The following is a 21101-nucleotide window of genomic DNA, read 5'->3' as shown; positions in this document are numbered from 1 at the left end:
AGCAAGACTCCCAGACTGAAAGAGACACAAAATGTCATGGCTTTAATTTTGCATCTCATTGTGCTAGTTTTGAGTCTCTTTGTTTTAGATATGCTTTCCTTTGTGATCATTTTGCGTCTCTTCCAGGTAGTTTTGGCATCTCTTTGTGGTCTTTTGCATTTCTTTGTAGTCATTTGGCGTCTGTGTGATGTTTTGCATCTAATGTGGTAGTTGTACCTCTCTTGGTGGTGGTTTTGAGTCGCTTTGCTGTGATGTTGTGTCTCTTTGAGGCGGTGTTGCATCTTTGCAGTCAATTTGCATCTCAGTGTGCTTGTTTTATGTCACTTTCTGGTGGTTTTGTGTCTTTGGGACCATTTTGCATCTTTGCAGCCATTTTGCATCTCAGTGTGGTAGTTTTGTATCTGTTGGTAGTAGCTTTGCATCGTTTTGTGGTAGTTTTGAGTCTCTGTGATCATTGTGTCTCTTTGTAGTCCTTTTGCATCCCTTTGTATTCGTTTCGCATCTCTTTGTGGTCTTTTACATTTCTTTGTAATCCTTTGGTGTGTATATATTGTTGTAGTGCATCTCTGTGCGGGGTTTTGTGTCTTTGTGGCTGTTTTGCATGTTTGCACTCATTTTGCATCTCAGCATGGTCATGTATATCTTTACAATAAAAGGCCCTTTTTGTTGATACAGTATCTACTAAAGTGCAAATGAAACTGGTGTTTGCCAGTTGACTTTTGTCCCTTTTGACTGCTCAGCCAGATGCTGATGCTCATGAAGGGAAGGCATGACTATATTTCTATATTTCGTTTTGCATCAAGGCCACAACTTGCGGCTTTAAATGTTTCCTTCTTTCATAATTCCTAATCTCTCAGGTCAGTACAAACATGCTGTAGGAAAGCTAGTTCAGGTTTCCATAAATTCATCAGCACCACCTTTCCTTTCTAATCTGTTTCTTTAAGTCCTGTGACCTTTCATCATGCTCCCTTCACTGTCTGATCTTCATGTAACGCTATTACATCCAACACAACAGACTGAATCAGAGGGCTGAAGAGGTTTGAATGCTAAAACTTTATTGAAAAACCCTAAGTAACCTTGAGTAACATGTGATTGTGGCTGGTTACGCTTAGCATGGAAGCACGTGCTGGATCGCATTCTCCACCACCTTCTCTATTCCGCAGAAGAAGACACTGTAAAAGAAGAAAGGGAAGAAAAAAAGAGAAAGAGAGTGAGAGAGACATTATAGAAGACAATGTGAATTCATATTTTGGTTAATGTATCAATTTTATTCTACTGTATACTGTCACGCTTGTGACTGTCTGTTTGTCAGTGTTTCCTGTTTTATTTGTTAGTAGTCTGTTTTGCCCCTAGTCTTGTCTAGTTTACTTCCTGTTGGTTTTGTTTTCCCGCCTGTATGATTGTCTGCCCTGCCATGATGGCTTTCACCTGTTTGTATCACCTGTCCCTTGTTTGCTCGTTACCTCTGTTCTTTAGTCTCTGTTGTCCCATTGTCTCGTTATGTTGCTGTGCGGTCTGTTTTGTTCCTGAGGTCCTTGTCGTGGATTCCTTGATTTATGGATTATTGCTCCCAGTAAGTGTTGCCTGTCATAAATTAATCTCTTTAAACTGCATTTGGGTCCAAGCCTTGCTTCCCTTCGCACCAGTCCTGACATAGACGAGGATGTTTAACAGCACAGTCTCCTATAACACACTTAGATGATTACTAAGGAATCCATCCTAATATGCAATGACTATATGACTATAATATTGAAATCTGTGTGGGCTGACAAGCCAAATTAACACAAATAATTCCAAAGATAATAAATTACTCTGGAACTAAAGTTGTTTTGTGCTGCCCTCTAGTGGCTAGATAGTCCATGACATGTAGTCTAGCACAGTAGTACAGGGAATTACAGCCCAGCTGTGTTCTTCAGTTCTTCTAAAGGTCTACATTTCCATCAACCATGTTCTGTTTGTGGTCCTGCAAACCCAACTTTACCACCCAAAAACAACATACTGAACCATGTTTTATCACCTTGGTACTTCATGACCTTTTTATAATTTTATGACAACTACTTACACTTGATGTTGTACTGATGACATGTTCAGTGTTGTAATGTAACAAAGTACTGTACTGAAGTACTACTGAAGTCCGGAAACTTTTACTTTTACTCCACTACATTTGCTAAATAAAATGTATACTTTTCCTCCACTACATTTCCCCTCAGCATCTTCGTTGCTACAAAATAAAATCAGAAGGAATATATTTGGCGAATCATTGCTCCTAGATTGCAAGTTAATGCACGCTCCATTCCAGTTGGTGACCTGATGCTGTTTGTTGCCAAGTGGCAAAAAAAAAACAACAAACTGAAGAAGAGGAGGAAGCATAATGACTCATAGTGTTATGGAAACACCTGCTGCAGGCCCTGCCGCCATGGTAACATACGATGAACACCCCGACGACAGTGGCCATGAAGTTCTTAATCAAATTTTTTTTTTTACTAATAATTAAGTACATTAAATATCAGAAAAGTACAGTAAATATCACATACTTTAAAGCTTTAGTGTGTAACTTTTTGATATTAATAAATGTCCGTTACATTCATGCCATTGCCAAATGAGTTGCTACAAAGCTGATTAAGACCATCAGCTCCACACAGCTCTCTCTGGATCTCTCAGTAGGACTTTGTTCAGAAGATTGGGGCGTCCGGGGACTTTACTGCACAGAAACTGAAGTGAAGATAATGACCTCTTCTGAAAACTCCATCATGTTTTTTACTCCTCCGTCTCCTCCTTGGCTACTAGTATCACAGAAGGCTTGTATCATGTGGACGCGCCGACAGTGTTGTTATCATTACTTAGAATTCCTCATGGGGGAGACAGAAACTACGCGCTATAGCTTTAAGATTTTTACATGACTTTTAAGTGATATTCTAAAAGGTGACTTTAACTTCTACCGAAGTCATTTTCTGGTAAGATACTTGTACTTTTACTCAAGCTTTGCTTTCAAGTACTTTATACAAGACTGGATATGAGCTGTAAAACAAACACCCCAGGACTCCTCTCTCAAACTCTCTCACTCACCTTTCACACTGCTGTCTTCTATGGAATGCCATTTGATTCAATATTAATTGAATGAATTAATACATTAATAAATAAATATGCCTATGAAATACATCCTAAAATAAATTAATAAATCAAAAAATGAGGAAATACATATATTATAAATATATAAATAAATGCAGTCAATATAGTTAAAGGTGCTCTAAGCGATATTGGGTGACGTTACTTCTTGTTGACGTTCGAAGTATTGTCAAACAAAACGAGGCTAGCTCGCCCCTCCCTTTCGTGCTTCTGCACACTAACCCCCCCCAACCCCTACCCCCAAATCCTTCTTGTCGGTTATTGGCTGGAATGCTGTTTGTTATGTTTGGTAGTGCAGGTTGGCACAGTTTGTTTTTGTTGCTGTTTGTGGAGCCTGGGTCAAGTGCTACGTAATACCAGCTATAGATAGTGAGGAGATGTTTTTACAGTGTGTTCAGGGGACAGACAGCTAGCAGATAGTGAGGAGATGTTTTTACAGTGTGTTCAGGGGACAGGTAGCTAGCAGATAGTGAGGAGATGTTTTTTACAGTGTGTTCAGGGGACAGGCAGCTAGCAGATAGTGAGGAGATGTTTTTTACAGTGTGTTCAGGGGACAGACAGCTAGCAGATAGTGAGGAGATGTGACAAAAAATGTTTTAGCCTAAAAAATGCGTGATCTCTTAGAGCACCTTTTAAATGAATAAATAGGTTTTACTTTTATTTATTTTGGGGCGCTTTTATTTCATAATGTCACATTCATTTATTTCCCTGTCTAATTATTACCACTTGTTATATACAAATGAAGGGGCGTGGCTATCTAAAAAGAATCTGCTAAATATAACTAAAAGTAAAAGCTATTTATTTATTGAACTACTTTATATATTGACTCATTTATATATTTATATTCATATTTATTTATATATTTATTGCCTCAATTATTTATTTCAGGATGTATTTCAAAGGCAAATGTATTTATTTATTTAATATGGAATAGGATGGCAATCCATAGTCTCCAGGCAACAAATTACATCACGAGATGTCAGAATGAGACTTCACCATCCCTCCGTAATGTAGTCAGACAGTCATAATACCAATCTGAGCCTGTCAGAGGCAATAGTAAGCTCTTTTCGTTCTGTAGCATGTAATACTGCATGTAATACATATCAGAATCACAGCTCAAAATGTACTCTACCAAATGGTTGTCATAAAAGCATTATATATTATTAGCCAATATCACTAAAACCATTTATTTATATCCAATTGTCTTGGAGAATTTACAAGATATTACTGTGAAGGTTCCACTCTGTAAACATGGCTGCCATCTGACAGCCATGTTTACAGAAAAATCAAACTTACACCTTGTTGTCTTTTCCCCTCTGCAGCTCCACCTTGGATGCACCGTACTTGGGTCTCAAGGGGTTAAGGATGTGGTTGTTCCACCGAAACTTCACCTCTGTAGCATCACCGACGTCCACCTCTGCGTCGATCAGCACCTCATAGGTCCGTCCAGGCTTCATTGTACCACTGGACACAATCCCAACAGATCCCAATCAAAACACACTTTAAAAAGTGTTGTTCACTATATCAATATGTTGCAATAATAGAATACTTCATGTAACAAAAGTATTAAAGGCATTGCACTTTCAATGCAGTTACTACATACCCATACTATACAGTAACAATCCAACTACTTTTCCTTTTGTGGTCAACCACTCCAGGAGACCAAATGTCTGTGTCATAATATATATGCTTTTTTATTGGTTTCATCTGGTTTGTGTATCACTCTTTACTGTGAAATTTGATCCGTGAGAACTAAAGGCCAAAAGGCAAAATGCAAGGTGCTGAACTGGATTTGGAATTTTCCACATCCGGTTAGTTCAAAGTAGATTTTAAAGGAACAGTTCACCAGTTGCTCAATCTAAAGTTTGGTGTGAGTGGCCCAGTGTTGGAGATCAACCTTAGAGATGTAACTGCTTGGCACAAAATCCAGAAATCATGACCCAGTACTGAGCAGTTAAATATAGGAACTATTTTCTTATATACGGATGGTGGGTGTAGTTCGGTAGCAGGAAAACACTGGGCAACTCGCACCAAAACAATCTAGATTGACATTTAGCACTACAGGCAAGAGGAAATGTATGTATTTTTGATTTTGAGATAAACTGTCTCTTTAACAACAAAATCAAATCTCTAAATACGTCTTATTATTTAATACATTATTCTGTCAGCCCTCGGTTCTTGAGGCAAAAGGCTTCCAGTCCATTGGTGGGATCTTAAATAGTCTATATCGACGACTTTTCACTTCTGTGATTGTTCAGGTGCCGTCGGAAATTCCGCCAGATGTCCGTCCCTTCCTCTGTCTCTGTGTTGGCGTTCTAACCTCCGGTGGATTTGTGAGGACTATGGTTAACTGCTCCTCAGATCTCTGCAGGGTAAATCCAGACAGCTAGCTAGACTATCTGTCCAATCTGAGTTTTCTGTTGCACGACTAAAACTACTTTTGAACGTCCACATGTTCCACCAAAACAAGTTCCTTCCTGAGACTATTTAACAGAGGCACCGTGGCTCCGTCCGGTGTTTAGCATTGCCCAACATGATTGTGATTGGTTTAAAGAAATGCCAATAAACCAGAGCACGTTTTTCTCCCATCCCGGAAGCGCTGTGGAGGTAGAGCTGGCAATGCGAGACTAAGTCTTGAATGCCTCCTCTCTAAAAACACTGCAACAAAACAGAGACATTTCGAAGCCTGGACTTTGGGATTACCGCTTACCATCACCTTGGCTTATCTGGAAAATCTACATGTGGTTACAGTAATAGGGAGGAGGCAAGAGTGGAGCCAATCAAACAGATGTGCTGCGTACTGCATTCCTGTTTGACCCTCTCTCCCAGTCACACACTGGTTTACAGCCCATTCCAGGATGGTGTCACCTTCCCTTCAAGTCGTTCCTCCACAGAGGAATTCTTTTTCCTGCAGTGGTAAAGTGAAAGTTTACAAACGTGTAGCGTAAAAATTGAGTACGAAAATTGTACTCAAGTAAAAGTACTGTTACTTCAGAATAATATGACTCAAGAAGTAAAAGTAGTCATCCAAATAATTACTTGAGTAAGAGTAAAAAAGTACTTGGTGAAAAAACTACTCAAGTACTGAGTAACTGTTGAGTAACTTCTGATTTATTTTTTAACACAAGCATTCAATCAGACAGACAAAAATACTAAATAATCATCTTTAGGCAAATTATAGTTCATCCAATCAAGTAAATAAATTAAAATTAATTAATTAATTACAAAATAGCTTAAATTAAAATAATCCAGGTAAATTCAAGTACTTAAAAAAAATAAAATCAATAAAATAATAATACATAAAAAATAAATAAGCACAAGTAACACAAATTTCCAAACCTTTTATACTTTTTTTTTTTTACCAGGCTCTGCAGGCAGAACTAGAACAAGGTAATGGAGCTTACTAAGGTAAACAAGCTTTCATTATGAGGCCAGAGGCCTGGACTACGAAGCAAGATTTGGCGTTAACGAGGTAACTTCAGGTTCAGTCGGTTTATTGGGTATATTTATATTACGTATCGGCTATTTCTTGGCTTCTTGAGCCGTGTGTAATGTGCACAGAGGTTTGAATTATGTTTTTTTATATTTTTTATTTGCTCTCACGATCGCTTCAACTGCCAGGGATGCAACTGAAATAATAGGCTAAAGCAACTACAGTTTATGGAAAGTACAAGTGTAAATATGGTCAGATCTTGTGCCTGACTGATGGGGATAAGTGATATAAGCGTTGTGATGTAACCTACGCCTCTACAGCGTCAGCTATTTATTTTTTTTGCCAGCTGTCCTCCTGTTTTAGGAAGCAGAGACTGTATTGCGCTTTGCCTGTAAAACCGTGTCTGTGTTCTTCATATTTATGTAGAATTATAGTTTGCTCTTCTTATGTAAAATATGTGGCTATTGGTCATGTTGTGCAAACATCGCCTCTTTTATGTGAACACGCGCCACTAGATTGGGAAACCCTGATGGTTGATTGAACTAGTTGTTAACCAGCGTCGTGACACAGCTTGCGGGACCGCGGTTGTTAGGTTAGGTGAAGCCGGGTAAGAAATAATAAATCCAGGACATGTTGATCTGGCCTCTGCCGACGGTTGATTCTGACATTGTCATTTTTGTTTTGCTGCGGCTGTAAAGCTAACCTGTCCCGCCGCTGAGATTGAGTATGGTCACGTGACCAGACTGCACAACTACGTTTGATTGGTGAAACGCAGTCACGTGGTAGAGCCTTTAGCGGAAGTCTCTCTCTCTGTCAAAATAAAACATTAAAATGAGGCATACGCGGGGGGATAATACAATGACGCGTAGAATACCAAAGAGGTAAAAAGAAAAGTAACGAGCTCGTTGTAGCCTAATGTAGCGGAGTAAGAGTACAGTTTCTTCTTCACAAATCTACTCAAGTAAAAGTAAAAAGTATAGTGATTTAAAACTACTCCTAGAAGTATAATTCTTTCAAAAACTTACTCAAGTAAATGTAACGGAGTAAATGTAACTCGTTACTACCCACCTCTGATGATCAGATGTCCCTTTCTGGGTGTCTGGACTTTTATTTGTATAGGGAACAGTTTGTAGCATGGCACTATGTCACACATCACAGCGTTGATAACCTAAGCTAATTTGCAATTCATGTCCCTAGATGGACAATTTGTAAACTACAATAAACAGAAGATTGCTATAGATGGATCAGGCATGCAGTTGTGTTGCAAGAGAGGAAATAAGGTGTGATGTGGATGAGAACTTGTGACCAAATGCAAAAGACAGGGTTGAGTAGTACTGTTGTATTTCTGTATATGTGCTGTCCTATATACACATATGTATATACTACATATGGTTTTGAATTGCATTACATTACTTTAATTACTTTAGTTTCATTGTGTGCATTCATTACTCTATGCAAAAGTCTATTGAAGCATATTGGAGAATTTCTAAATTAACGTCTGTGGTATATACTGTTAGGTAGCACAAGCCATCATTATATAAAGTCCTTGTGTAATGAGTGGTTCTGTTGGGAGACACATGTCAGCATTCTGGTACAAGAGCTGATTCTGAGATGTGTATCAGGTGTTTTGGTTAAAACATCAGTGCATTTGGAAAGTGAGGTTAGCTAATGTTCTGAGCTGCATGTCGGTATAGTGAACAGTTCTAAAAAACTGAACTCACAAAGAAATGTGTGTTACCAATTGTAAAAATAAATAACACCCTAATCAACAAAGGGAAGTGTAAACCCCTCGACAAAAGAGGCAGGCCCACCTCAGCAACTTTACCCCAGTCAGTGATGACACATGGACTAAAACCCCTTGGTGTGTTCCACAGAATTTAATTCAATTTTATTTATAGTGTCAAATCACGACAGGAGTTGTCTCAGGACACTTTAAAGATAAAGTAGGTCCAGACCACACTCTATTCTTTACAAAGACCCAACTTTGTTATAATGTTCTTACCTATGAAGCTTGTACTCCTTGGTGCTGTCATTGTCTCCAGCGAGTGCCACATACATGTAGCCTGGGTTAGGCCAGCTGGGACCATCTAGGGTTACCTTCACTTTGTAGCTGTAACCTAGAAATGGAAAGCAATAGTAGGAAATCACATTATTTCACCTTCGCTTTGGCATAATGTCATAACATCTTGATACATGCATCATTTTCCATGGGTGGGGAGAATCAAAGAGCACAGGGAGAAGATATTAAGTCTACCTGCTATCTACATATTGTGGTTAGAGTAAATAACTTGGAAATCAACTTCATATTGAGAATTAATGAAATAGGCGGCCAATGACAGGCTTTATCCCAACAGTCTACATCCGGTCAGACTACTCCTTCATTGACAAAACTCTTGACAAGACTCGATCTAAAAGGATATAATATGCTTAGTGGAGTGGAAAATGGTACCAGCTCATAGACAGTTTTGCATGTTATCCTTATGTTGTGGCCAGCGCTCTGTTCTCCTCCGCCATCTGCTGGGGGAGCAGCAGCAGAGCCAGCGACACAAACACACTGAACAAACTGATCAGGAAGGCTGGCTCTGTTATTGGCTGCAAACAGGAGACATTTGAAGCTGTGGTGGAGAGGAGGTCACTAAACAAACTGTTATCTATCATGGATAACCCCGACCAGCCTCTCCACCCCCCCACACTGGTCCAAATACGGAGGACTTTCTCCAAGAGTTGTTGTCTTGTCTTGTATATACATTTGTACATTCTTTCCTTTGTATTTTTTATCTTTATTTTTTGGATATTTGTTTGTATTCTATCCTATTTATTATTTACTATTTCTTGTACATTCTGTTTGTGTGCTGTAAGTCTATTTTGTTGCTGTAGCATGGAAATTTCCCATATCTATCTATCTATCTATCTATCTATCTATCTATCTATCTATCTATCTATCTATCTATCTATCTATCTATCTATCTATCTATCTTCTACTGAGCTGAAAGTATGAAAAACAAAAAAACTGGAGATACCAATTTTTCTCTGGACAGTAATCATATGAAAATGTTTCAGTGGTTCTTCACAGTAAAATCTAAAGTTCAGTTTAGAGTTCTTACAACCTATTGATAGGTTTGGTATGTGTGCATGCAAATGTTTGAATGTATCTTATATATTCTAAGGAGTTTCTAGAGACCAGTCAGTTTAAGATGATATGGTCTCATAGTGAAGCCTAGCTTAGAATGTGTGAATCTATTATGAGTTTGGGTACAACTTTCACACAGAGGAATCGGAGCCAGGAATGTGGGAATCTATTAGGAGCATCGGCCATAAAAGGTGTAGTTTAAGAGTAAAACTTGTGTGCTGAAATAGATGTCTCATGCTGTGTAAGCACAAAAAGAGTTTAAAAGGTATTCACTATGATGTACATGTGGTTCATCCTTGGGCAGACGTGTCTGTATGCTCATGGTTGTCCCAGTGTCATGAGAGTTTGTTCACTGTTTGAATAAAGCTGCACTTGATTTGTAATCATCGGACTGGTCGTCATCTCTGAGGTCTCCCTACATCATTTCTGAATCATCACCCGATATCACCTATGTGTAAGTAAGTAAGTCACAGGCAGGGTACTTACGGCCGAAGGGCTCTGAACTGCCCGTGTTGAGGAAGTACTTTGTCTCTGAAATGCCATCAGTCACAGTGAACCTGTCAGCATAGTAGCCCATCAGAGGACATGTGTCGTCTCCACAGGGGAAACACTTTCCCTGTGGAGACAAGGACATGGTGAGGTGTGAAAAATGTGAGTCTTTGTCTGTCAATGAATAGTCAGGGAAAAGTGACAACACAAAAAGATTTTTCCCCCTATACGTCTTTAAAATGTTGCAGATTGTCACCTTATAAATATGAAGGTGGAGAATGGCACTGGTTTTGCAATAAGTTACTGTGTGGGAACAGGCTGACTTTGTGGCTGTCAGCTATGGCGGCAGGAATAACACCAGAGAGCGTTTACGAGGTGAACGACAAGGAGGTGCTGTCATCTCTCAACAGGGACATAGTCATATGAGGTCATGCCCGGCGCTCCCCCGGCCTCCTTTGATCGGGACATGAGTCCAAAGCAGGGATAAACTGTCATTACCGCCAACAGCTGCAGATACAAGCCCTCCCCATGGAAGACATGAGGGAAGCCCATTTACATCGCCCCATCAGCTGCAACAAAAATCCAATTTTGCCGAATCAACTTCTAAAACCAAATAAATGGTTCACAGCCATATCAGTGTCATACAGCAACAGGTGGCAGTCCCATACATATGCTGGGATGGTGGAGATATGGGCCCCTTCTCCTTCTGAGTCACTTTTTGAATTGAGGACATAAGATGCCTCCCACATCCCTCGTCTGTGGCCCATACCACCACAAGCTTTGCTGGGATCATTTGAGCTGCTCGAGACACTATTTTTATGTACAAATCCAGCTAACTTTACACTATACTTTCTGTTATTCACTAACTTCCGTTTGAATCCATTGACCCAAATTAATTTCAGGAGTTTTGTATGGTGACTTCTTACTAAATGTCTGTTTACACCAGCATTTATAACAGCATAATAATAATCATTTCAGTGGAATCGCTGCAATTTTTGGATTCTCTTAGTGCAGATCTTTCACATAGAGTTCAACTTTGGTGAACTATGACATGCTTTTGACAAACTGCAAACCATCTTGACAGTTCTGACCTTTGAACCAGAGAGTCCAAATTGAAAGCTTTAATATTAGCTGTGTTGCACCATCCAATTTGATATAACCCTGTTATGTTGGAGTAGGATGTGGCATGGTTGGACCTTAGTAACCAGACAGGAGCTGGCTAACCGAGACAGTTAGTGGGCAAACTAGCTTTGCTTGCTTTTGTGACTGGCTACTCCTAGCATGTATCCAGCTAAACAGCATGTTATTGGTTAGCTTCCCAGCCACAGTAGCTCTCCAAGTAGCCCTGCATGCAGTCACCGTGGTTCCAGCACCACCTGTTTCACAAGGACACACGGATGGATTTCGCTGTGACACTTTTTGGTCTGACCAGGCACTAAGGCTAGATCTGAAAAACATGATGTCCTTTTGCCTTTCCTAACAACCTTTTCTCGCCTTTGAAGAAACATGTCATGAGGTGCAGTATGTAGGCGACATGAACTCAAATACTGCACAAGTTAGAGGTACTTGTGCTTTATTGAAGTATTTGTATACCTCTACACTACGTTTTAGAAGGAAAGAGTTTGCCTACTGTACAAAACATCAACTTTCAATTTGGTGCATTCGTATAGGCCTAAAGATGCTCTATAACAAAAGATGATGCAGTACAAGGTGCACCAATGCCTATGGCAAAGGCCTATGTGCCCCCCCCCCTATCCCCCCCACCTCATTTGAAAGTTTTGTCAACGTCAAGTATAATGTATTTATATTTTCTTTTGCTAACTTTAGATATTTACACAGTTGACGGACATATTTAGGATTTACCTTTTTCTCCCATCCAAGAACCAGACCTTCCTCCACAGTACTGCAGAGGAAGGTCTGGCAATGCGAGACTAGAAAGAATGTAATGTTGAAGACAGAGAGAGAAGAGGATAGAGAGAGTGGTAGCAGGGTATGGAAAGCAGAGAGACTCAGAAAAGGAGGGTAAGAGAAAGAATTTCCCTTTACTTGAACGTTTCATGATCATTTTAGCCGTTTCTGTATTTCCAGATTGTAGTGTGGATCATTGATTGATTTATTATCATGTACTACAGCTTGACAGATCATTTAAGCTACTGCCCACTGGCATGGTTTTAAAGCTAATGTTATCCAATTTTTGCTCACCAAATAAATGCACATATTTAGATGAAGGAAATAACATGGCTATAACTTAAATGCTTCCAGGTCAACTCATTCAGTTATTTAAAAAGACTTTGAACATGCACCAACCAAACAAGATATCTAAGTCTGTAGAATGCACAATTAACTAATGTCTCATCATTTCTATCTTGCAACGAAATAAACACTTGGACAGGCACTAGTGGAACTTTAAAACTCTTAGTTAAAACCAAAGACTTACAGCAGCAAAACTGTCCTTGTTAGAACAGGGGTATGCTACAAAGCCTTGGCGCTTAATAATGCTCTCGCTGTAGTACTCGTAGGCTCGGGCATGGTTGCAGGCATCAAACTTCTTGGTACCTGGCAAAAGGAACAAGTGATGACAGGGAAGAGGAGAAGAAGTGAGAGGCACATTAAAAGAGGAGGAGCAATCAGTGAAGAGATGTGAATGTAGATTTGAGTCTTGTATTTCAGATAGCTGAGTAGGAACTCATGACCGTCTGACCGCAGTCATTATGGCTGAGAAAGATCTGGGTGTTTAGGAGACTGAAAAGCCGTCAACTGAGAGAGAGAATAACATTAAAATGTATTGAAATGTCCTCTTACAATTTTGAATGAAATCAAAATATATTTAGGAAGAAGTTACACTTTTGAAATTCAGTACCAGTAAAACACGAATAAGGAGAATCTTACAGTCAGAAGATTGTGTGAACATTGACTATGTTTACATGCACACCAATATTCCACTATTATTCCGAATAGGACAATATTCCAAATTTGATACAGGTCATGTAAACAGCATATTCCAGTTGGATATTCAGAATAAGGCCTTTTTCCGAATATAGCATTTTCTGATTAAGACATCATGTGGGATATTCTGGTAGTTTTCTGGTTTTAGAAGCCTTCTCTGGACATGTATACAACGCATTCGGAATATGCGTCTCAATCAAGGTTTTTACTTGCCTGTTTACGGCTTTTGGTCAGCTCTGTGCGTTGCTATGGTTACTGTACACAAACCAACCAGCCAACAGTTTGCAAAGCTGCAGACCCGATAAGGAGAAACACAGCTACTTTTAAACTTTATCAAAGACTTAGATATCTACGGTGTATTACATTCACCATAGAAAAAAAAATCGTAATTACGAGATCCTGATCCTTATGAGATAATTTTAAACACCTGGAAGGCGGTTAGTTGTCAGTAGGCCACGGCTCAGTGATCAACTGTACCACCGGGAGGTAACATTATATTCAGCTGGGTTAAGTTAGCGTGATACCTCTTATGTAACTTTATAGATAGTATTAGTTAATGGACATATCTGTTCAACTGAACTGATCCTGCAGAAACACTACAATGTCCAACAGGTCAGAATGGGCTTTCCGCCAGAACAACCGCAAAAGTCTAGAGGGGGGGGGGGGGGAGGGGGAAAAAAAAAAAAAAAAAAAAAAAAAAAAAGGGGAAGGGAATAGCATCTCCCAATGTCTCAAACCCAAACCAAAATAAAAACGGATTAAACTAAACAGGTGAGACGTGTGTTGTAATGAATCAACTGTAATACCTAGTGTGACCAGCAGAGGGTGTCTAGGTATATGACCATGGTGTATGTTGGTATTAAGGGAGACGAAGAAGAGTAGCTACAAGCTCGGTTTTGGTGATGTTGGTACTTACAACACACAGAGATGGGAGGTAACGAAGTACAAATACTTCGTTACTGTACTTAAGTAGATTTTTCGGATATTTCTACTTTACTATTTATTTTTGTGGCGACTTTTTACTTTTACTCCTTACATTTTAACATGAATATCGGTACTTTCTACTCCTTACATTTTAAAAATTGGCTCGTTACTTTAGTTTTGTACAAGAGGTCGTAATGTCGGAGAATAAGCGCCCGGACACACGCTCACACCGCGAAGTTAGCTAGGTTTCCACGTTGCTTGTAAAGCATCAAAAGAGAGAAGTTGTCTCTGTCCGTGTTTTACAGACACACCTGGAAAGTTGGCGAAGTTGGAAACCAGCATCAGTTTTAAATAAGGTTCTAGTCCTCACTAACAAGTTTCAAATAATTTCACTGGAGTTACCGTTATTATTTTTCACGTGATCAATACCGAATTCAATCTAAATGGATGGGAATATACTGTAGGCTACGTTGCATGTAACGAACTACAAGACGACTCGACCGATTCGGCTGCATTCATTTGCGGCAAATAATTGCAGCTTGATGGCGGTAACGTTAGCACTAGCAGTATGGACGGCGACATGATTGAAAATGAAGAAAACCGAGATCCCAGAGATTAGGCAGACAAGCAGCAAGACATTCCCAATCATCCCTGGCCTTATCTGAGAGAGATGTTTGAGATAGGCTAGGAGGCGTCAAGTATGACTCCTGTCCAATGTGCTGTGTAACTCTTAAAGTATGGGGAACTTCTTACAGTAATTAATCTATGTTTAGTAATTCATATTGTATCCTTTATTTTCTTTCTATATTTGAGCACACCCACATACATGTAGATTCCTTTAAATGTTAAGGGGAAGATTAAAAAAAGAGAAACTGGATCTGTGAATTCTCACAGAATCACAATTGAATTCATATCTTGCTACTCAGTCAGAATCTTATTAAGCTGGAGTCCCAGTCTCTGTCACCATAATCATATATGTGATGTTTGGCATACATTCATTTAAAATGTAGACAATGGCATATAAAGAGCCTGGTTTTTATGTCCACTGAAGTTTCTCATCTTGCACTCTAGTAACGTGTGTGGTCCAGGTAGCTTTGCATAAAAAGTGGTTGTCATTCGCAAGGCTACTTTTACTTTTATACTTTAAGTACATTTCAAAGCCTGTACTTTGTTACTTTTACTTAAGTAAAGAAGTTAAATCAGTACTTCTACTTTTACCAGAGTATTTTTTAAGTATCTGTACTTCTACTTAAGTACAGGAAGTGAGTACTTTTGCCATCTCTGACAACACATGACGTAGGCCTGTTTGCTTCCATGGCATCAGCTAGCCTGAAAGTTTCACACAAGAGAGCTGTTTTCTGTTGTTGTGAAAATGCATTCATCTCATAATTACGAGATCTTTTCTCATAATTACAAGATCCTGATCTCGCAATTACAAGATCTTTTCTCAAAATTACGAGATCAGGATCTCGTAATTACGAGATAAGGTGTCTACATTTTTTTTTCTATGGTGAATGTAATACGCTTCTGTAGATATCAACAGGTTTTTGGATATGTTCACACATCACTACACCAACCTTTTCAAGAAGCTGGTTGAAGGAATGAAAGAGTAGGGTTGGGTATCGTTTGGTTTTTTTTTCGATTCCGGTGCTAAATCGATACTTTTAAAACGGTGCCGGTGCCTGAACCGGTACTTTTCAATAAAGTTAAAAAAAAAAGAAGAAGAAAAAAAATAAGGGTAGTAAACAACAGTCAGTGACTTGTTTATTGCTAAGGCCATGGTCAAAATTAAAGATTTAATAATAATGTAATAACTATAACAATAACAATAACTTATTTCACCAGTAAATTGCTGTTGAACCCCAGATGGGAAAAGGGTATTTTACAATTACTGTGAATGCACCACGAGGCTACCTGTTTTAAGTGAATGCACCGTCTGTGTTGTTTAATTCCGACAACGGCAGCTACGAGTGAACGCACCGTCTGTGTTGTTTAATTCCGACAACGGCAGCTGCGAGTGAACGCACCGTCTGTGTTGTTTAATTCCGACAACGGCAACTGCAAGTGAACGCACCGTCTGTGTTGTTTAATTCCGACCATATAAACATAGTACTACTAGTACTACTAGTACTACTACTGTATATCTATGAATTGCGACAGCGGCAGCTGCTGCTGCGCTGCTGAGCAGACTGTTACATCCTGTTGAAGTCCTCCTCAGTGAAATCCAGTCACACTTTACACTGTTTAACGTTAGCTGTCAGCATTTTACCGGTGTTAAATCCAGCTGCTAGCTAAAGGTAGGCTAACGTTACATGCTGTCAGGTGTAGTGTAAAGTCAAGCACCGAAATGAGGCACCGAAACTTTCGTTCTTATTCGGTCTCGTTACTACCGTTTACGTCGGCACCGGTTCCCTATTGGAACCGAGTTTCGGTACCCAACCCTATGAAAGAGGGACGCTGTGTTCACATGGTCGAACAAGTCTGCCACCACTGGTAAACTTAGAAAAAATCATGGAAATGTTAGTGGAATATTCACTTTCATTAGCAATGTAAACAGCTTAGAAGAATATTGTCTTTTTCGGAATAGGGGCAAAAAAAGGAATATTATGTGCATGTAAACGTGGTCAGTGTCAGGGAGAGACAGACGGAGAAAGAGGTCACAGCCTCTGTTGTTTTCTGTTCCAGAATAGGGCAAACACCAGGCGCTCCAAGACCTCCAGCTATGCAGCCCTGGCTCCGACTCTCCCTCTCTTATCTATAGGATCAAAAGTGGCAGATGTAGCTGTGCCAACACCCCCCCTAACCCAGGCATGGCACCAATGTTGCTACTTGAGCCTCGCTACTCAGCGGCACATTTCAAAAGAAGGCCGTCGTCATCCATATTAGAAAATATTTGCTCAGATAGGTCCAGCGGGAATAACTCCTGCCTGGGGTTTCTTTACGATTTTTCCATTGGGACAACTCCAATATTCCACAGGGCGTCTGCATCGTAAGTTGCATGGTTGAAAACTTAGGATGTATGAGTCATTGTGTTATGTATAGGAGGGGTGCTGTGACAGAGCTTTTAGACTTAAGAAGACTGGACGTGTAGTGTGTAGAGTATATCAAAAAAGTATATCAAAGGTCACTTTGCAGTCTAATACCACAATATTGGACTCCAATAAAAACCTGCAGTAAATCCTTCCGTCATGAAGGCTTCAATGTTGTTTTCTAGAGGGGTGATGATTCAACGTATGCTCATTTTGGAGGACGTAGTTTGTGATGCTGAATTGTAATTCTATTGTTTTATATTTTAATAGAAACACCTCTTTGTATAATTCAAAACAGTTTAACAGTACCTCCTCCAAAATAATAATGCAGATCCTTATCAGGTCCGTTACCAGAGGCCTGGGAGCCTGAGGGTTCTGCGCAGTATCTTAGCTGTTCCTGGAATTTGCTGGAGCCACTCTCCCAGTTTGGGGGTTAAAGCCCTGAGTGCTCCCACTACCCCTGGAACCACTGTTGCCTTCACTTTCCACATCTTCTCTAGCTCCACCTTGGCCCTTGGTGTCGGCTACCCCATGACTGTGATTCGAACCCCGGTCTCACAGTGATGTTAACCACTGAGCTATATATATATATATATATATATATATATATATATATATACCGTACACAGCACACACACACACTGAACTCAAGTTAAATAATCAGTTCAATGTCATCTCATGAGTTGTAAAAACGTAAAACCAGCTGAGCTATGTGAGTTTGAATTATTGACTGTAAATATTAATGGGCAATGCATCTGGTTCGGCGAAGTGCTGCAAATGCGGAAGTGCCTTAAACCTGCATTCTACCTGAATTCCAGCAGCGGGTGACAAGTGCAGTTGCAAAAGGAGTTTGGTTTCTGTAGAAGTCTATGGCGAAATGACCCACTTCTCACTTGATTTATGACCTCAGTAAACATTTTGATAATGAGTTTATGGTCTCAGTCGCTAGTTTTAAGTCGTCTGCAACACAGAATGATGTTCATTTTTTTAATTATGGTCTCGTTGATTTTAAAATCGGTGATGAAGCAGGCGGTGTTTTAGGGCGGGGCTATGATGTGATGTGATTGCCAGTGAAGGTGTGTAACGTAAAGTAGAGTGTAAGGGCTCCTCCCTCACTCCTCCCTCTCCTCTAAAATCCTCACATCCCAACCAAGACAGCCACGCCCGTAACGGCAAACTCGACGACTCATAGCAGATCTCCACAAACCAATGGGTGACATCACACATGCTCGGTCCATTATTATTATACAGTCTATGGTTTGAATCAAAGAATCAATTCTTTTAAAGCACAGCAAGTTTCCATCTCATGTCATGTGTGTAAAAAACACAGGAGAGTTTTGACTCTCAAACAATGCATGCTAGGCAGTCTGCTAAAGTGCTTGAGAAACTTACTTTGATGAGTTAAATAAACTCATCAATACAAACATTCAAGTGATCATTTCAGTTCAAACCTCTTCAAGTCAGTCAACTCTTCAAAACGCTGCTCTAAGTTACACTTTCTCAGTTAGACCACATGGACATGATACATGGTCAAATAATAGTCAGAATTCTGACAGCAGGTCTATTGAACCATAAGCATTAGACACAACAAGTCAGGGACTGCAGTCCTTGTTTGGGGGGCAGAAAAAATGTGACTACATTCCATTTTGTCTATTAAAATGTGTCAATGTGTGTATTTATCTCACCCTCCCAGATGGCGTCCAGGTCAGAGGGATGGCCTTTATTGGCGGAGCAGCCGGGCATCAGCTCTCCCCCGTTGGGGTAGAAGTCAATGTGGCCCACCGATTGAGACATGCCCAGACCTGAGAGGAGGGAAACAGAAACCTCTTTTTGTACAGAGACAAAAGATTTTAATTTTTTTCAGATTTTACTAACATTTGATAAAGGTGATAAAGCCTCACTTCCCTTATATTCCACTGTATTACACAACTTTTAAAAAATAGCATACAGATGGGAATTTAAAACTGACTTTGTTTTGAAGAGCACTGAATATTGTTTTTAAATAGTTTTTTTCTGTAAGCATTAGAGCTGTCAATCTTCCTCTATAATACTATTCGAATTCCATTTGAGATTTTTTTTAATATTCGAATAATGTTCGAATATTTAATGCTCAATTGCAGCCTGTTAAATATGTTCAACGCTACTCAGGCTTATGCATTGTCAATGCCACTACTATCAATGTTGTTACATGTTCTGTCCACTAGAGGGACTTCTAACATTAGACTGGCCTTGAAGGGGCCTGCACGCAACTTTGTTTATATTCATTTTCCACCACGCGACAAACCATCAGAGAACTCTGGAATGAAACATGATCTAACAAGTGAACCGGCTCTGTTGTAAAGTCTAACGGTGCTCGGTTAGCACAATGACATCATGTTAGGAAGCACAGCCGAAACCATTTGTCATAAACTAGGTAGGTAAGTAACAAACAATGCTAACTGCATTGATAACCAAGCCAAACGGTGCTGTCACTACTATTTTAGTGATTTATAAGCAAATTGATTCCAGCAGATTGTCATGTTACTGAGACTACATCTGTAAGACGATAACATGACGTGGAAGCTAACTGACAGCTGTAGCGGAGCTAACATAAACTTCAGCTTTCTCCATGAAGCTCCCAGCTACGCTAACGTTACCTCCCGAAGCAGTTAGGAAACCAGAACGAGCTAACTATTGATAACATTAGCATTTTGGCTCGGTGGATAGCAATTTTAAAGTCATTTTAAAACTATTTCCCGTCCTCCTTACGATTTCCAGCCGGAGCCTGTCACTCCCCCGTGTACTAACGTTACTCACTATGTAACGTCAGCTCTGTGATGTTTTACTAACATTACTCGGTACTCAGAGATGGGAAGTAACGAAGTACAAATACTTCGTTACTGTAAATTTTTCGGATATTTCTACTTTACTATTTTTTTTTGTGGCGACTTTTTACTTTTACTCCTTACATTTTAACACGAATATCGGTACTTTCTACTCCTTACATTTTAAAAATTGGCTCGTTACTTTAGTTTTGTACAAGAGGTCGTAATGTCGGAGAATAAGCGCCGACAGCGCCAACAACGCGAGCGTGGCTTGCCACAGAAAAAAGTGAGAAAAAGAAAGAGAGACTGCTGTCCGGAGGATAATCAGTTGAGATGGTGTGTGTGCATCCTTGAGAACTGTAAGTCGTATAACTTATGTTGTCAGTTCATTTAAGCCTGTTGTTGTATTGGTCTATAGTCCCTGCACAGTTAAAGTAGGTTAGCTAGTGATTTAGTTGTTTGTGTTCTTCACCTGTTAGCTAGGTTTCACGTTGCTTGTAAAGCATCAAAAGAGAGAAGTTGTCTCTGTCCGTGTTTTACAGACACACCTGGGGGGGGGGGCGAAGTTTGAAACCAGCATCAGCTTTAAAGACAGTCCTAATCTAGTCCTCACTAGCAAGTTTCAAATAATTTCACTGGAGTTACCGTTATTATTTTTCACGTGATCAATACCGAATTCAATCTAATTGGATAGGAATATACTGTAGGCTACGTTGCATGTAATGCACCACTACAAGACGACTCGACAGATTCGGCCGCATTCTGCATTCATTTGCGGCAAATAATTGCAGCTTGATGGTGGTAACGTTAGCACTAGTAGTATGGACGGCGACATGATTGAAAATGAAGAAAACAGAGATCCCAGAGATTAGGCAGACAAGCAGCAAGACATTCCCAATCATCCCTGGCCTTATCTGAGAGAGATGTTTGAGATAGGCTAGGAGGCATCAAGTATGACTCCTGGCCAATGTGCTGTGTAACTCTAAAAGCAGACTGATCTCATGAATTGGCGTATGTATGACACGGCAATTTGTATTCCGTTTTTGCGTGTTATGAAGACGCATAATCGCATTTTTGCGTGTATATCAACGCAAATCGGCCGCCATTGGCCTATATTGCGAGTCCATTTCTGCCGTAGCGAGTGGTATAAAGGAACGGAGGTAGGTGGGGTGGCGGATGAAAACACAGGACTTTCACCTGGGAGAGCCGGGTTCGCGCCT

General features: G+C 39.9%; 1 protein-coding gene and 1 long non-coding RNA gene across 5 annotated transcripts in view; one reads left to right on the top strand and one right to left on the bottom strand.

Moving 5' to 3' along the window:
- Positions 1-1034: 1034 nt before the first annotated feature.
- Positions 1035-21101, bottom strand: part of LOC120548523 (inactive pancreatic lipase-related protein 1-like) — a 53278-nt gene continuing 33211 nt past the window's right edge. For all 4 annotated transcript variants that reach the window (XM_039784803.1, XM_039784806.1, XM_039784804.1 and 1 more), the window contains 6 exons: positions 18763-18879; positions 12616-12734; positions 10176-10305; positions 8562-8676; positions 4423-4590; positions 1035-1172 (listed from right to left, as the gene is read on the bottom strand). In XM_039784803.1, coding sequence (XP_039640737.1) covers positions 1109-1172; positions 4423-4590; positions 8562-8676; positions 10176-10305; positions 12616-12734; positions 18763-18879 — 713 coding nt within the window. In that variant the 3' untranslated portion in view covers positions 1035-1108. The remainder of the gene's footprint in view (positions 1173-4422; positions 4591-8561; positions 8677-10175; positions 10306-12615; positions 12735-18762; positions 18880-21101) is intronic.
- On the top strand, positions 1163-4832 carry LOC120548524. The gene is made up of 2 exons (XR_005637185.1): positions 1163-1573; positions 4449-4832. It is a non-coding gene; the product is annotated as an uncharacterized LOC120548524 (long non-coding RNA).

Source organism: Perca fluviatilis, chromosome 19 (genome assembly GCF_010015445.1).
Source record: "Perca fluviatilis chromosome 19, GENO_Pfluv_1.0, whole genome shotgun sequence".
In the NCBI taxonomy this organism is placed as follows: domain Eukaryota; kingdom Metazoa; phylum Chordata; class Actinopteri; order Perciformes; family Percidae; genus Perca; species Perca fluviatilis.
The sequence above is the reverse complement of the archived record's forward strand: the minus strand, read 5'-3'. Positions and strand labels throughout refer to the sequence as shown.